Genomic DNA, 18,474 nt, shown 5'->3' with positions numbered 1-18,474 from the left:
TTGACTGTCATTTTCCCCTGCCAGTACCATATATTCAGCAATGTGATATAGATAGATAAATCTTTTATTACAGTGACATTTGTATATCATAGCAAATAGAACAATATCATACAAATGAAATATAATACAACCGGCCCGATGGGCCTATAAGTCACTTTTTTACAAAACAATAAAAATTGCTGATCTGAAAAGCAATGTATGGACAATTTAAATAATTACAGAAAACAAATATAATGTAGTTATAAATATTTGAAAGTTGATTTGAATTAACGATGGGTTAATAGCAAACGCACATAACAGATATTTAGCTGTTTTCCTTGGAAAGTCCAACAATAGAGTTTTCATAAGTTCTTCTTCTGAATGTAAGTTTAAATGTGACACAGTGTCATCATAAAGTCTCTGATATAAAGATATATTTTAAATTGAAGGCATTTAAAGACAAAAGCAAGGGGCGGACACAAAAAGCCATGGACAATCAAAAATATATACTCTACACACGGTACTAGTAATTTAACTTCTTCACATCATGTACAAATTTGCTTACATTTTCCTTGATTTGTTTACAGCATGTACAGACACCGCTCCACCTAGCGGCAGAAAATGATCACTCAGATGTTGTTAAGCTGTTCCTCAAACACAGGCCTGAACTCGTAACCATGGCAAACACGGTAAGATTGTCGACTCTTATGATATAAAATAGCAACCTCTTATCAATCCTATGTGCTGTACCGTTCATGTGTCTCTTTTTAAAATATTTCATCAATTGAATTTAATATCCAAAGTCATTTCAATCAATTTCGTTAATGAGACTCTTCCTGGTGTTTTGTTACATATTCTAAGACAGGCGTTAGCAGGACCAATGTCTGATTATTGTTAAGTATTGTCGAACAAGAATAATTGCTTCCATCACTTATTTTATACTTTATAGAGAAAGGGTTATTTGGCACGTTATTTTTCAACATTGGTTTGAGTACATAACGGCGGGCAGGTTTTAGTATAACCAGTGAATGACGTTAATGATGTCAATGAATGACGTCATATATATTATATTCCGTTAATATTGTTTCGACCTGGGATCGAACTCAACTCCACTTCAATGGCAGCCCGATGATCAGCCTACCAAGCTAGTTGAACGGTCTATTAAGCAAAGACAATGTAAATTCATACTTTCTGTTTAATATCATGTTTGAAATTTCATATGAATCAACTAATAAAAATGTCTGCTTTAATTTTTTAGGACGAGGTAACTGACATTAGTTTAATTTTTCCTGTAGTTTAAGACCCATTAGATAACTGCATGGCTAGTTGTCCTTAATGCGTTTCTTTATCCCTATATTCCCACGCATTCAGATGCCTGTTACATTGCGCATACAAACCGCGTGCGCATACAAATTGCGTGCGCATACAAATCCCATACAGTTCCGTCGATTTGTCTAGTAATATTGTTGTGAATATATGTGGTCTTATGTAGTTTTTAGAAAATAGAAAATATTATATAATAGTGCTAGTGTTTTATATATGTTATGATACGTTCTGTGTAATTCTCATAGTTCGAAGTAAATTCATTGCTAACAGTTAGCCTTATGTGATCATTCGATTTCAAAGGCTTAAAAGATCAAAGACAGGTTTATGCTCTGAGATTTATCACTAGATTCTAAACTTACTTTTATAATACAACATTTTAAGTCACATATACTGAAGTAAGTGTACATTTCTATTCAATAACATACAAGTTAAAAATATAAAAGTATGCGCATACGAAGATAAGTAAGCGTTTGTAGGCGAACGTTATCATTTGTTGTATGTTTAGTGACGTAAAATATCCACATTAATGCTGTTAACCAAATGATCATTTATTTTTATAAATCATATTTTCATCCGTCGTTACATATACAATATATCATATACTACATACTAGTATACAACTTAAGTATTGGCAATGCAAAGAATGTTTTTTTTACTGTTAAAGCTGGCATAAATGTTTCTTCATGTTAACCTTTCGAAATATAACAGATATTAACATAAATAGGCTAAAGAAATGTACTTGTATCTACTGATTAAAGAAATAACACTCAGAAAGTGACTTTATTGTTGGGCAAACTCATCTAAACGACAAACAATTCTCTTTTTCATTTTGAGATATGTTATTTTTATTCTTACATGACTTATCCACCTAATTGTGCATGTTTTGTGTCGTATTCACTTTCATTGCATTTATTTTGACGTAGAAACAGTGATTTTATCGCATGATAACTTTACACGTTCAGCCAACTAATGGGATCCTAACTGAACGTTTACTAGTAATTACCTAATTGTGTTATGGTTAATGTGCTCATCCATAATAAATTAACCCTCACCCTGCTAAATTTCTATAATGAACTTCAATTTGGACAGTACCATTAACTGTTAAATGGGATGCATACAAAAAAAGTACTGACTGAATGGCAAACAGTGCAGATCATGATCCTCTGCACAGATGTGCAGGCCGATCATGATCCGCCCGGGTCGCAAAGGCAGAAACAATCGTGCACAGCATGATAAGGGGAACTCATCAAAAAGATATTGACTGAATGGCGAACAGTGCAGATCTTAATCAGACTGCACGGATGTGCATGCCGATCATGATCCACACTGGTCGCAAAGGTAGAAACAATTGTGTTCAGCATGATGAGGGTTAATAATGGTCCAGACTGACTAAGTTATATTCACAATCTATGAGTGTCTTATTGATAACTACTGGTTTCACTTATTTTCATTATGCTTTGTAGAATGGAATGACCATAGCCCACATTGCAGCAGCCAAAGGGAGCGTATGTGTGGTGAAGGAACTTATGAAATTCAACAAAGCAGTCGTTACTTCAACTAGAAACAGAGTGAGTATGTTTAGTCCAGCTTAGACTGGCATCAGTCGTTAGAGTCATTAAATGTAAAGCACTTGGCCATAAAATCAATCCTCTTTGATAGCATCTTCTGATAAAATTTACAATATCTCTTACCTCTATGCTTCCAAATTGTAATTCAACCAATTTAGTTCATATTAAGCTTTAAGATCCTTTAAATTTAACATTAAACGTAACATTCTAAACTAAATTTTAAGATAATATGTAAATATATTCCTTTACAAGGAGTGGACAGAACTTATAGTGCTAATCATTAACTATTATGTCAAAACCTTCCACGAATTTTATTTTCAGACAAATGATTCCACTGCCCTGCACATGGCGGCGGAAGGTGGTTACAATGAAGTTGTTGAGGCCCTTCTTGAGGCGGGAGCCAATCCAAAGGAGGAAAATGGGGTGAGTAATTCAAGGTTAATGCATCTGTATTACATCTTCTATTAAAGTTACATTCATTGAAGCAGTTTGTCCCATCAATGACAGATTTTTGAGTACAAGCATTTTTATCTGATACTTTCCAGTAAGGGTAAATATTTTGTTTGACTTAGCAACAATGATGAGTTTATCTTGCCGTTTTTCTCACTGGGAAAATTTTCAAATAAATGAAAAATACATTCTAAGAATAAAATCTTCGTGAAAGCGTCAGATATCAGTGTTCAGTCATGAGATTTGATAGGTATAGAATCAAAATAATTGCGGTTATAGGCTTGGGCTTGGTAATTATATAATATTGCGCTAGTATTTCGACGTTTATATATTGTGTTGTTACAGGATGGTAATACGGCCTTACATCTAGCTGCAAAACATGGTCATATACAAATAATGGAATCACTGAAAGGAAAGATGTCACTAAGGACACCAAGCAGAAAGGTTGGTAAAAAATGTTTCAAAATCACGATATATAAGCAGGAGGCAAAAAATTTTAATGAAAATATATATGTAACTTAACCCTTAGCCTGCTGCAGGCGAATTTAACAGCCTTTGCAAACAGCTTGGAACCAGATCAGACGCAATCGGCGTCTGATCTGGTTCCAAGCTGTTTGCTACTCTGACAATATTTCTTCCAGTTTTGGAGCAAAATGAATGAACTTTACAATTTGAGCAGACGACATTTCCTGCAGACCACAATTTATCTAGCATGCTAAAGGTTAAAAACTTTTCTAGCAGATGCGATAAGTACCTTTATAGCTGCAATATATAGTAATTCAAGAATTGTAGGATTTCAGTGAAGCAATGCATGTATTTAACCTTTAGCCTGCTTGCGGCAAGTGATCTGTCTTTGCGACCAGTGCAGACCAAGATCCACCTGCACGTCTATTCAAGCTGATCATGGTCTACACTGTTCGTTATTCAGTCAGTAAATTTTCAGTGAACACCCCTTTAAATAATAAATGGTATTGCTCAAATTGAACGACGGACCAGTTCAATTTTGAAATTTAACAGGCTGAATTCTCTTATGTCTTATCGGCGATAGGTATTGTTCTTATGTCTTATCGGCGATAGGTATTGTTCTTATCGGCGATAGGTATTGTTCTTATGTCTTATCGGCGATAGGTATTGTTCTTATCGGCGATAGGTATTGTTCTTATGTCTTATCGGCGATAGGTATTGTTCTTCACATGAAACTGACAACGTTTGACAAACTTTCAGGAAATTTTATGTCATACTAATTTTTGTGGTTTCCGATAATTTTACAGACTGGGTTGACATCTCTACACGTTGCAGCAAGTTACGGCCAAGTGGATTTTATCCGCGAGATGCTGATCACTGTCCCAGCAACTATCAAGTCCGATCCTCCAGGTGGCGGCGACACGGGAATTAAGGACCTTACTACAGAGGTGAGTTGCCTTGAATATCAAAACCAGTTTTAGCTTTAAAATCAATTCTAAATTGTGAACAAATCTCGTGTAACTGTCATAGTTCACAAATTGTCATAAGTAACAAATTAAGCACAGCTCTACACACAAAATACAAAAATCAAACAGAGTATTTACGAGATCTTAGGGAATTTTTCAAGTTTCGAGGTGGGGGCAGGGGGGAGGGGGAGTGAACATGCAATTACTGGCTTTATTTAGACTACTTGAGACTGTCTAAGGAATGTCACTAGGTAACCTACGTCTAGGTGATTTTACAATGTACCGCTCAATGATTAAACAAATGTAATACAAGTGGCGATAGAAAGTAGACGTAAAAATGATTCAGTATATAATTGTCACATGAATTACTTGTTATAACATATATATTGTTAATTTTTTATTGTACTTTAAACGGGACCTGAGATGTCAGAATTGTTTAGTATTGGTGTGCAAGTTTCATATTAGATGCCTGACATCATTAGTGACGTCATTTTATGAGTTTCGTTGAGTTAGGACGTAATATTTTCAACATTACTCATGCTACAGAACAAATTTCATATTGTTAAGTGTATATGCACACATATGTCCATGTAATAAGAATTAAAAGATTATTAGTTTTGCATCTAGAAATACACTGTTTCATTCGCGGAATAAAATTGTGTTCTTGAAGTTTTTCCGCTGCTGATATCATACATATCTAATAAACGATAATGTGCTTTAGATAAATAATACAATACAGACCTGAGTAAGTGAATAAAATTTCATAACGCTTTCTACGCTATCTGAAACTTTGTAATTCCTTGTATTTTGTAAGAGCTTCATAGCTTGTTAGGAATATTTCTGATGTTTAACTTAAAATTTTAAAGGATGAAATATCATAAACAGTACCAATACACCAGAGTCTATTCCAAACAGAATGTACCGAGAGTTTGACAAACCTTTTGTTTTAACATTTTTTTGCTAAGCCTTGGATATTTCACAGGGACACGTACTTAATGTGTAGAAACTCACATAGTTTTTTATATACTGGCCACACAGGACAAGAACCGCTGGCATAATGTAAAGAAACGATTTGACGGGTCTTTTGGAGAGGTACACACAAACAAACGCACAGCTTATTTCAACGTCTTTTTCTTGTTTGTTTGCAGAAATTCTTTAATTCATGAAATTCAGTCATGGGACGTTCGGCGAAGTTAAACATTTCCTTCGCTCAATGCATTTTGATTGTGTGATTGTTCACTTAGTGTGTGTTTTTGAGCACAGGAATTTGCTTGCTTTTATTTGTTCAAATGTTGATCAGATACAACACTTACTTTACTAGATGTTGCCTTGTTTGTTTGTATGTAAGTTTATTTATAATCGCCACCGGTAACCCATATTGGCGACTCCTCCAGAAGACAGTTAGTAATGTTAGTAGGAGGATAGTACTGGATACAGCAGACGCTCTAATTCCAGAAGCTTCCCTGGTTCTTTATCGTGCCAGGTGTAAAGCACCCATACACGGGACTCTTATCCCAATTTTAGTGTGTTATTTTTTAGTTGGAGGAGCGGGGATCGAACTCACGACCCCTGGTTTCGTAGTCAAACAGTGTTACCAATGGCCCACTGCGTGCGTACGCTCAATGTTGCCTTTAATGCTGTTTTACACTTTTAATGATATTTTTCTGCACCTTTACTGCTTTCTAAGGTATGTTTGCGTTCAATGATAGAATCTAAATGGGTGGTGTCAAGCTTACATGTCTTTTTAAAGCTTAAAAGCATAAAAGTATGCAAAACTTCTCTCAAAATTTACAAAATATAATTTTAGCATGCATTTTAGATAGGGCTACGTACTCTTAAGTCTTGAAACATGTCTTATGAACAATATATATATAAGACATGTTTCTTTCCATGGAAAACAATTACCCAATTTTATAAACGGTTTAAAAAAAAATGAGAAATTTAATCATTTTTGAACGGTAAGTACAAATTTTAAGAACTACCACTTAAATTAATTTCAGGCAAATGTCAAGATATTAAATGCAAGTAGGGTAGAATGGGCAATAGAAAAAAAAACATTTTCAATATTACAATGAAATAGAGGTAGACAAGACTATAGAGGGTCTGATAATTTTGTGTTGATATTTTAGTATGGATTGGTTCCGTTACATCTAGCTGCGAAGTCTGGTCATGAAGGTTTGGTACGGCTTCTTTTGAACTGCCCAGGTGTTCAAGCAGACACTGTAACAATGATCCAGGTACAGTACTTTACATTTATTTGCAGGAAACCAAACTAAATAAAAACAGTTCAGGCAAAATAACTTGGTACAAATACACGATTATTTATACTTGTTACAAAGAAATACTTTTGATATTATATTCCTCCGTATACATAATATATTGTGCTTAAATACTGGTAGATCGATATCCTGTCAAAAGGCTGCATGATTTAGACTGCACCTTACTAAACTAAAAACTGAAATACTTTTTAAACTTTCTGCACAAGAATTCTAAATGAATTTCTTTTTTTATTCGTGAAGCACATGTCTCTTGGTATACATCATTCACGCTTGTACAACATTTTAGAAATATGGATGTTTTGTCTATATCAGGGGTCAACATCACTCCATCTGGCGGCACAAAGCGGACACGTCCATGTTGTAAGTCTACTACTGAGTAAGTCCACGGCAATGATACACACGAAGGATAAGCGAGGAAGGACGGGGATCATGTTGGCTGCGGCCAATGGTCACTTAGACATGGTCACATTGCTTGTAGGACAAGGAGCTGATATAAATGCTTCGGATAAGGTACGTTATTCATATTTGTACAATTGTCATTTTAGTTGTGAACTGGCACGTTGATCATGTTTTATAGGGCAATAATCTGACTTCAAATAACAGTCATGATATCTGTCCGACTACGTGTACCTTCTTTTTCAGGGTAAGGGGCAGTAACAGTCACAAACATTCTGTTCGCCACTTCTATTTCATGCGCTAAATTCGCGTTGGAAATGTTAGTCGGTTGAAGAATTATTGTATAGAAACATGGTTGTTTTTACATGCCTAAAATGTTTACAAAAATACGGTCAAGTTTAATACAAGCATATTTTACTGAAAGCGAAATTGATACGTTATCTATGACATTGGGTTTTTGAGTCGGCTAAACGCTGTCAAGCGTTTGACGAGTCCTTGCTATCGCACGATTTCTCATTCTTAAATGGCCTCACAACACAGCGAAGTGATGTAGTTCCATTGGATTGTCTCTAATTTCAAAGTGTTCATTGATCGAATGAAGTTCATTTATGTCAATCCTATTTGCTATGACCAATATACGATGTAATCTGTCATATTTATGACTTGTAATTGTGCAATACTCGAATAAAGCCACGTATTTTCTTCCGCGGTAACTCATTAATCATAAACACGCATAACGATTCTGCGTGATTTGGTAATACATTAGCGCATATGATTATGGTGACGAATTTTATGCCCTTTTGTCAAAAAATAGCAGATATGATGTTCACAAATTCAAATAAAAACTGCATATTAACTTATTAGCCAAATTATCCATTTGTTACCCTGTCCGTTTCAAAAAATAATTTTTAAAATCATTGCGCAAATAACAGATTTATTGTGCTGTGCATTTTATGAATTGCGCAGACTTACAAAGCTTGCGTAACATCCAGCGAAAGACAAAATATAGTTCCAGAACATACTGCTAGTATTTTATTGAGTTGGTACCTCTGAAAGCATTGGAATGTCTCTTATCAAAGAGTTTACCACATCGATGAAATTAAATTATGACAGCTTCATTTTAAATGACCCGAATAAGATATGTGCAGTACGTTATTCTTCCGCGAGACTTCGCGGATGAATCCTAACTACAATCCTAACTACATACTTCTCGGCAAACACGCGTGACCTGTTTATAACAATGCTTCTACGACTTTGCGTGGGTTGAATTTTGCAGTCAGTAAACGGATAAATTATCGGAAGAAGAAGCTCTTACTGGTTTGTTTAGTTACTACTGATATTAGAAATGATATTAATTCTTATTTTTCGAGAAATAAACAAATCGGCGAAACATTAAATTGTATTTTCTTGTAGTTTTTGAAATCGAAAGTAGATCGTCTATGTTTGGCTGCTTTGACGAAACGAAACAACTTTTTTATGAAAAGATTTAAATAAGAGGTAATTTAACCGTAAACTTCAATGTCAGATACTGCCAATTGCTGCTAAATGTCTTCGTATCATCACAATTTGTAAAATATATTGTTGAAACTGGAGAAACGTGTAATCGTATCAGGATATAATATTTTGGGTAAATATCGAGCTGTGTTATGAAATTTAAACATTAAAGTAACAGACATGATAGATATTATTGTAACAGAAATGATTCTAGAATTTATTTTTATAATACATACATAGAATCAATATCAGACTTATATTCTAGTGCTGAGGCATGACCTGAAAGTAAAAATATGAAGTGACAGTCATTCATACTTTGAATATTGTAATACTAAAAAGAATCTAGGTAATATTTAGAAATTGAAACATAAATTTTTCAGTTAGAAATCGCACCAAAGGCTGTATCAAGGGTCTACATTTTCAAAATTTCCTTGTGGTGATACCCCAAACCCTACTTGCAGGAGGGGGTATACTCCCACACCCAACCCCCACCCCCCCCCACCCCATATTGCCACTTTATAGTTTGATACATTTGCCCTTTTACCACCTGCCACAATGCCCATTTCAAAATCAGACTGCAGTTCAAAGCGGGAAGGAACACCCCATCCCACACCCACCCTGCTACCGACCACGTAAAAATGGCTCAAACATTTTTTCAGCCCAGTCTGGGCCTGTCTGTCTACATGAATCAAAACGGATAATTGAAAGTACATAGACTTGGGGACTACTGACATGGTTTTGAAGGGGTTAACAGTTCTGAAATAGAATAAATGATGGTTTTAACTAGAAAAGAACTGCATTTATTAATATTGGTTATCTTTTCCGAAATTGGTAGCTAGTCCGAGTAACTTCTCTTAGTTTCGAATGCGCAATTTTCCTGTCAGTGTAAACATTCATGACACTATATATTGACACTCAGCAACATTTACATATCTTTAAACGCAAAAGTAAGTATACTTTAAATTCACATCACTTATAATATTATTGAACAATACCTAGCGTGTGACACGGTTATTGCCAGGCCCCTTATCTGTAAAATATCTGAACAGTTCTTTCGTCCATCCGTTACAAATTGTATGTGTCAATCCGCGCTATAAAATTTCAACATATAAATTTTCATAATTATTCAAATTTTATCATGTGCGAATATATACCAGCCGATAATTGCCTGTTTTGGTAATGCCGGAGGCAAATGTTTACTGGAAAAATATTTATAGTTATGGGCAGTATCTTAGTGTCACCTGTCAAATTGTAGTTTGTACTTTCAACATTGGGTAGTATCTTAGTGTCACCTGTCAAATTGTAGTTTGTACTTTCAACATTTTTATTTTTGCGAACCACTCTTCAATTTAAGAGAAATATATTGGGTTTAAATACTTGTATAATGCCAATCAAAGTTTTACTAGTCATCGATTGAATGTTCATTTCATCTATTGTAACAAAATCTCTGTTCAGTTGGGGAAAAAAACTAAAACCAAACTGAAACTGGTAGACTATACTACCAGTACATCAATCATAAGCCGACTCTCAGGCCCTTCAGGCCTTTGATTATTCTAACTCACTACTTTGTGAAACTTGCCTGCCCGAAAACGCCAGCCTGTCATGAAAAGGATATTATCATTTCTTTACAGAATGGTTGGACAAGCTTACATTTTGCTGCCAAAGCAGGGTTTCTAAATGTGGTAAAGTATTTGGTGGAAAGTGGTGCTTCCACTAAACATGAAACAAAAGACGGCAAGGTTCCTATATGCTATGCAGCATCTTTCTCGCATTTTGATGTGCTCAGCTATTTGATGCAGAAAGATCATAGCACACAACGCCTGATGGATGACAAGAAGGTAAAATGTTATGTCAAACAAATCAATGTTAATTCCTACTTTTAATTCTTGTTTTATGTTTACAATAGCACAAAATTTCGTAAAGAGAGAGGGAGAGAGAAAAAGGGAGAGAGAAATAGAGAGAGTAATATAAACTAAGGTCTTTGAGTAATATGAATTAAGCTCTGTGATGCATTAAGCTTAAAATAATTAATGTAATTCGAATCATATATCTTAAATTGGGGAGCTTATACACAACAGTAAAACTTAAAACAAGTTTGCAGGTTTTGAAACATTTATCAAACTGTACGTATTTCTTAGTGTTTTAGAAGAGTTCACGTTGATAAAGAGGCCATATCAAATAGCTTTCAATACTTGCATTTAGCTTCAAAGATGCCAAATAAATGTTATAATTTTCTTGAAATCTTATTTTTGTTTCTTTCTTCTGTAATTTCAGTTTGTGTTTGATTTGATGAGTTGCGGGAAGCAAAACGAGGACAAATGTATAGAAGAATTCATCGTGCTCTCTCCAGCACCGGTAGATACCGCTGCTAAACTGTGTCAAAACTTCCGTGTTCTTGCTGTTAAAGAGAAAGAAAGAGCGCGTGATTTAACTGCTGCGGGTGACTATTGTGAAAACATGGCGACTGATTTACTCTCAACTGCTACTAGTACCAATAGTCCTTCTACGCTTCTCAAAGCTGTAGATTGTAATGGGACACCATTCCTAGACGTTCTGATGGAAAACGAACAAAAAATGGTTGTCGCCCATCCTGCTGTACAGAAATATCTGTCAGATATTTGGATGGGTAATCTGAACTGGGCGACATGGAAAATAATAATGTTATTCTGTGGTTTTCTTTTTCTACCAATGGTTTGGATACTGTTTTCACTTCCATTAAGACAACGCTTTAACAAAGTGCCGATTATTAAATTCATGTCTTACTTGGTGTCGCATCTGTACCTGATGTTGCTATTTTCAATAACGATAGTATACCCGCTAGTTCCAATCTGGGAGTCAGGATCATTGATACCGCACTGGTATGAGTGGGTGTTGTTAGCTTGGTTGTCAGGGTTGCTGGTATCAGAGCTGACAAATCCGGGTGATCGTGACGGACTTGGGTACATCAAGGCGATTATATTAATCATGAGCGCAGTAGCAATCGCTATACATGTTATTGCATTTGCGTTCGAGGAAAACGACAGACTGATCGCCATATTCGTCCGTAATCATATTTTTGCATGGGCTTTATTATTGTGTTTCGTGCTATTACTAGACTTTTTGTCATTCCATCACCTTTTTGGACCATGGGCGATTATTATTCGCGATCTGCTGAAGGATTTAACCAGGTTTTTAGTTGTGTTACTGATATTCATGGCGGGATTTACACTTCACTTGACATCACTTTATCAACCCGTGTTTAAACCAACTACTCCAGACCCTAATCTCGGTGACGGGGATGGGGCTGGTATAGAAACGCCATACATTACTCCTCTTGATATTTTTGAACTCTTATTATTTTCATTGTTTGGATTAGTAGATCCGGACAACCTGCCGTCATTATACCGCAGTCCAATATGGGTTGTTTCCCTTGTGAAAATAGTATTTGGAACATACATGATGGTCACGTTGATTGTGCTGATCAACCTTCTAATTGCTATGATGTCGGACACCTATCAGCGTATACAGCAACAGTCAGACACGGAATGGAAATTCGGCAGAGCAAAACTCATACGAAATATGAACAAAACATCAGCTGCACCCTCGCCGTTGAATTTGTTCACAAAACTGTTTCAATACATCAGACTAGCCTACAAACATAAAGGTAGAGTAGATGAAGCATTTTATTCAAAACAGTTATCCAAGTTTGCATGTTTCATTCAAGAAGAAAAAATGTAAATAATTATTAAATATATAAAATTGCTAAAGATGATTTGTAATAGTGGTGCAAGTATTTAAAGTGTTCAATTTTGAAAACATGTAATCATCATTATTTTTATGCGGTGAAACTGTGGTCAGAAATATTCACTATTCAAATGATTCATCTTTGAAATAAAAAAAAATATTTCGTAGAAAATTTACTTTATGTCTGAAATTCGAACTTAATGCAAAACTGAAATATCAGTTAATTATAAAAAGAAACATGTGAGTTATACCGTTTGAAGTCTAAAGCGTTAAAAACTTACAATACGTGATAAGGTAAAATATATACTACTCTGTACTAGGTCTTAAGTTGGCATACCATTCCAATGATATATGGTGTAATTATGAAATTATTCGCCAGAACTTCTTCTTTGCGGTACCTTTCTATATAGACTGGCATCAGTCGTTAGAGTCATTACCTGTAAAGCACTTGGCCATAAAATCCTCTCTGATACCACTTTCTCATAAAATTTACAATATCTCTAGCCTCTGTCTATAAGCCACAGTAAAAGGGAGCTACAGAAAATTTGATATATATTTTTAAAAAAAAATAAATTAAATGGGAAATGTTTAATCTCAACAGACTGTGTAAGTCTACTTTCTATATTATGACTGAATACATGCAAATGTGCAAATGGTCTAAATTAGAGATTGATGGTTCTTACTACAGGTAAATTATGTAGCGCTCAAGCACAGGCCTATATCAACGAAGAAGATGATATGGATGGCATGTCTGATACAAGATCAATGGATATACTTGCGAATTCTTCTTCTGTATGGCTTCAAACTATCCGACGACGGCGGAGTGCAAAAATTACACCAGATGGTAACATATTATGTAATTTTATTGTATAGGTAGCAATCAAACCATTGACAATAGTCATTTTTTGACTTGATTTAGTATGTCGGATGTCGACAGAAGTATTTGAAACACAGAAAAGATAATAAACACGCACCAACAAGTTGATTGTATTCCTTGTTTATGATCTAGAATGACAGTACATAACCATAAATAGTCTCAAATCACAGAAACTCAATGTTGCATAGCTTATAAAAAAAGAGTAATAGGTTCTTTTTTTGTTTGGGAAGCTTTCATTTTCTCTTTCGCCAAAGTTATCCAGACGTTAACAAATTAATTATTGTCAGATCATTTCGGTAATAGAAATTCTGTATTTGAACAAGTTCAACATGACCAGGTAGTTCAGCGCGTGATTTGATCTGGTCGGATACATACAAGAGCTTGGGCAACTCGGCCGGATGAAAGTCCCAATGCAATTTCAATTTCTTTATTGTCAGGCCTTATAAATTTATAAATGTAAAGCACATGGTGGGGAACGGGCAGGAAAATGTCCTCGTCGCCATTAAAGTAAACCTGATCGAACACAAAATCTCGTGGTCGGTAGACTTGCCCAAACGGCAAGTCTGATGGAAAGTGCGAATAAACCTACTGTCACTATATATTAATTCCCAGTGGCGTACGCCAACTTATCCGTTTAGTGAAGATATTCTTTCATAATTTGTTTACTTTCTTATATTTTTACTAGTGACAGTACAGGCTTTAAACTACTATCTAATTATATGTTATTTTATACATTTTATTTTCAACATTTCAGTCAATTAATTTCATTTGTCGTTAATGTTTAAATTTGTTATTTTAAACTTGATAAGTATTAAGAGTAATGATTACGTACTAATAACCGGTTCAAACTCCTTAGAGAATTGTGTCACTGATCTTTCTAATGCCAGTCCCCTCGATAGTCCACGTTTTGTCCTCTTCAGGTGTTGCTGGCATGGTGCGAAGCCATCATGGACCTCAGAGGTTAGAAGATGCTATAGACTGGAAAGCTGTGGTAAAACGCTACTATAAAATGCAAGGGGTTGATGAATCTACAGATGATGAAGAAGAGAAAAACGGAATACTGAACCATTCAAATAACAACCACATTGACACATCTACACTTAATGAAACTTAAGTTTGATTCATCAGACAGAGAGCATGGTTGGTGCATGTGCACCTAATGAGTTCCAAGTTCGATTTGTCATCCGGAAATCGTGATGCAGTTCAAGTACCAACAACTTTGAAACATGTGTAAAATAACGAACTTTAAGGATGACTGATCAGCCAGCGAATGTGATACAGTTACACTCGTGTTTAAATTTCTTGAAATTCAAGATACATCTAAAAGCGACCCCATGTAATTCAGTTCTAATACCATATTGATAAACTTAATGAAATTTAAGGTTAGTTTATCAGCGGGAAAACGTAATGCAATGAAATATACCAACCATATTGATACACGTAATGAAGTTCAATGTTAAATCATCAGCGGACAAACGTAATGTAATCAAATACACCAATCGCCTTGATAATCGTATTGCAATTCAGCTGGCGAACGCAATGCAATTAAATAAATACACTAACCACTTTGATACACTTACATAAAAAATACTATTATTTAGTTTCAGTAAAATCTCATTGCAATAATGAGCAATAATTATATAGTTATACTTATTACATACTCCTTTCCGTTAAGTTAAACTGGTACCGGAAACGTCAATATTTTTCTATACACTGATGCCTGAATTTCATATCGGGTGCGTGATGTAATTCAGTGTTTTGTTGCACTATTTTTTTCTATTTAGTTCAGTATTGTCAATCTTATTCAGGCTATTGAACATATTTATGATATTTACATAATATCTATACGTGTAGATGCGTATGTAATAAAAAGGTTATTATCTTTGCACCGGGAAATATGCACGGATTCTTCAGCGGAAGAATATTGCGCTCCTAAAGTCGCGCAATATTTCCGCTGGAGAAATCGTGCATATTTCCCGATACAAAGCTAATAACCTATAAATATTTACATTATTGAAATGGCGACTCATAGGGAAAACGCACCTGTTCAAATAAAATTGTGACAATGAGGTGGAATAGAATTGAAACATGCTTTTAAAAAAATAAGTTGATATATAGTTTTGTACCTGTTCACGTTTTGATATCATTATGCACAATCAATATTGTACTTTTAACTATGCCACTATCCCTTTATAAACAGGTTGAAGTAATTCGTACCTACTAAGCCAAGGTGAAGATGCAATGTATTGTTACATTAATGTTATTATTGTGAACTTGTTGGAGAGAAAATAAAAATCATTAATATTTATTGGCTTTAATCACCGTGTATGAATCATTTTCTCCCATCATGTTATCAAAATGTAAATTTCAACATCAGCACGAATTTTAAATCCTGGTTGTTTGTAAAGTTATATGCAAATCAGGTATTGCATATCGACCTGGCAGGATTATTTATTTTCTAAATTGCTTTTCTGAAGAAGAATACTTGGGTGCTTCTTCTTGTATGCTCGGCCTGGTAGGATTATATATTTTCTGAGTACTTCAGTGCTCTTGCATGTGAAAAATATTCAAATCAGAATGAATGAATGTGATTGGATTCTCTCACGAGCAAAACTGAATTTCTGCTTTTATGTATTTTTTCTGGATAATCAGTTTTAGTAGTCAATTGGAAAGAGAACACGTATACAGAAACAAACTTTGAGTATATCACGATGTAAATATATATATTAGAAATTAATAAAATTTATACACATTGGACAGGGTGTATGAAAACTTAAAAATGTAATTAATTTACTCAAAATACGATACGTTGAAAACTTTTATAATTACCGCGGTAATAAATATTTCACTTTGGCAAGGCATTTATGAAATTTTTATTTTATTATTCTACAATCGTTCCTTTTTGACAGTCTTTAAAGAATTCTTGCTCATTACTTTGTAATTGATGTTTTCGCTAAAGAAACACGAACTTAAAAGTTAGCGTAGATATATCATTTTAGATTAATGAAAATGCGTTGAATTCAGTATCCTGGACAGTATCTATCAATTTTAGTTTTGAGAGTACCAACCCGTTTTATAATGAGGAGTTATATGTTGTCTTTAATTATGTTAACTGTCGTTTTCTTGTATCATTTTACGGACAAATTGATTCAAACATGTGTGTCACGTCAGGCACAATCAACGAGTTACACAATCTTCTTAAAGCCGTGAGTAGAAGCCTACATAATCAGAAATTCGCCAAATAAAAAAAGTACAACTAGCAATAGGATAAATATTTCTTGCTTCTTAATCAAGTGAAGAAATGAATATTTCAAAAGTAGAAGGAGGTAGATTTCTATGGGTTACGTGTGAAAAGACACAATGATGTTTAGTATTAACTTTTGAAATTAATTGAGTCCCTCTGTTGACCCAAAGTTGTAAATAAATCAGAATTGGTGTTTTCATGCACCCAATCACGTCTCAAAACGGCCGTTTCCAAGAGGAGCAGCTCAAAATTTCCTTATGTTGGTGGATCGTTAGGAAACGTGACTGACTTCTTAAACGATTCGACGGGCGAAGGATGTATAATTCATTTTTGCTGTATGTGTTTTATACAAACGTCAAGAATTTTTGGCACAGATTTAGAACGAAACGGGCATATACTTGCAGAGAATTTAACCTGTCATAGGAAATTACAGAAGTACATGACCAGATAACTAAACAAGCTGACCGCTAGTAGTTAATTAGTCATTGTTTAATGCAAGTGTTCCCACTCTGTTCGCTAGCAGTTTATATACAACGTTTTGTTTCGCGTTCTCTCTTTTTGCCGTCTGGCTCTTGAATGTCGTTGCCTGCCATTGGAAAAAGGATTGGTATAGGTCTTCATTTCACATCTTAAACGCAAACACATGTCATGTACTTTAATATTTGTGTTGTATCTAGGATATGTCTATGGATACAATATTTATACATATCTGTTGATCATTACCTCACCTTTGCTTCTTGTCATTGTATTACTTGCTAGTAATTCCCGAAAAGTACCAGTATCAATGTGGACAAAACTCAGATGTAGCAAAACACAGGGGTTGATAGTCTTGTTTTTGTTCTAAGGATATATCTCGTTAAGCTTTTCGAAATTTGTACGATTATGCCCATTTTCTTCCAAGAAACACTGATAACAGAATTTTGCGACTAGGGGAACAATAGAAATTAAAAACAATATCTTATTTAAAGATTATCAAGCAATCAGCCAACCTTAGGGACATAATAGCTTTGTTCTTTTCTGGTCAGTTTCTGTTTATTACAAATTGGGAAAAAGACAAAATAGTACAATAACTAGCTTTTCCTGTGCCGAGTTTATAGCACATGCTTACTGCTGAAAGAAAAGATAACATCCAAAGATAAAAAGATAGTGAAAAAGTTATTAATTGAAGACCTCACATCAAGACGAAAGCATTCTTGAAGTTTCGATTTCTTATTTATGTTAAAATATGCATCTCTAACTATTTGTTTATATATTTCTCTCGTGAAGGTCTTATTCATTTGTGCCAAAAAGCCATTTTTATTGTGCTGAAAAGTATATTTTTTCATGAGATAATTAATGTTTTTCTTCCTTCGAAGATATATTTTCAAAACAAACTACCTGGTATGTCTTTTTACTTCTAGCTTAAAATGTACACGCATCCAGTAGCCAAATGGTTCTACAGTGTATTTTGAAAGTTCGTGCACGTACGTACAAGCGTGCGTCCGCGCGCGTGTGCGTGCGTGTATGTGTGTTGGGGTGGGTGTTTGGAGATGTAATGTTGATAGTCTACTATGGACAGAGACGACAATATTTGTTTTCAAAAATGTTTTCAGGCTCTAAAGAATGAATTAAATGTCCCTTTCGCAATAATGAAATTATAATCGACGAAGGCTACGTTGCTCCTGTTACAACTTACTATACTTCTCGGTCTGAATGCGCCATTAGTTTA

General features: G+C 34.7%; 1 protein-coding gene across 1 annotated transcript in view; it reads left to right on the top strand.

Moving 5' to 3' along the window:
* Positions 1-15,804, top strand: part of LOC123524641 (serine/threonine-protein phosphatase 6 regulatory ankyrin repeat subunit B-like) — a 67,069-nt gene extending 51,265 nt beyond the window's left edge. The window contains exons 19-29 of the mRNA XM_053538676.1: positions 567-668; positions 2,769-2,873; positions 3,195-3,296; positions 3,669-3,767; positions 4,595-4,735; positions 6,883-6,990; positions 7,345-7,542; positions 10,554-10,760; positions 11,197-12,565; positions 13,334-13,489; positions 14,443-15,804. Coding sequence (XP_053394651.1) covers positions 567-668; positions 2,769-2,873; positions 3,195-3,296; positions 3,669-3,767; positions 4,595-4,735; positions 6,883-6,990; positions 7,345-7,542; positions 10,554-10,760; positions 11,197-12,565; positions 13,334-13,489; positions 14,443-14,636 — 2,781 coding nt within the window. The 3' untranslated portion in view covers positions 14,637-15,804. The remainder of the gene's footprint in view (positions 1-566; positions 669-2,768; positions 2,874-3,194; positions 3,297-3,668; positions 3,768-4,594; positions 4,736-6,882; positions 6,991-7,344; positions 7,543-10,553; positions 10,761-11,196; positions 12,566-13,333; positions 13,490-14,442) is intronic.
* Positions 15,805-18,474: the final 2,670 nt, after the last annotated feature.

Source organism: Mercenaria mercenaria, chromosome 3, assembly GCF_021730395.1.
Source record: "Mercenaria mercenaria strain notata chromosome 3, MADL_Memer_1, whole genome shotgun sequence".
Classification (NCBI taxonomy): domain Eukaryota; kingdom Metazoa; phylum Mollusca; class Bivalvia; order Venerida; family Veneridae; genus Mercenaria; species Mercenaria mercenaria.
The sequence above is the reverse complement of the archived record's forward strand: the minus strand, read 5'-3'. Positions and strand labels throughout refer to the sequence as shown.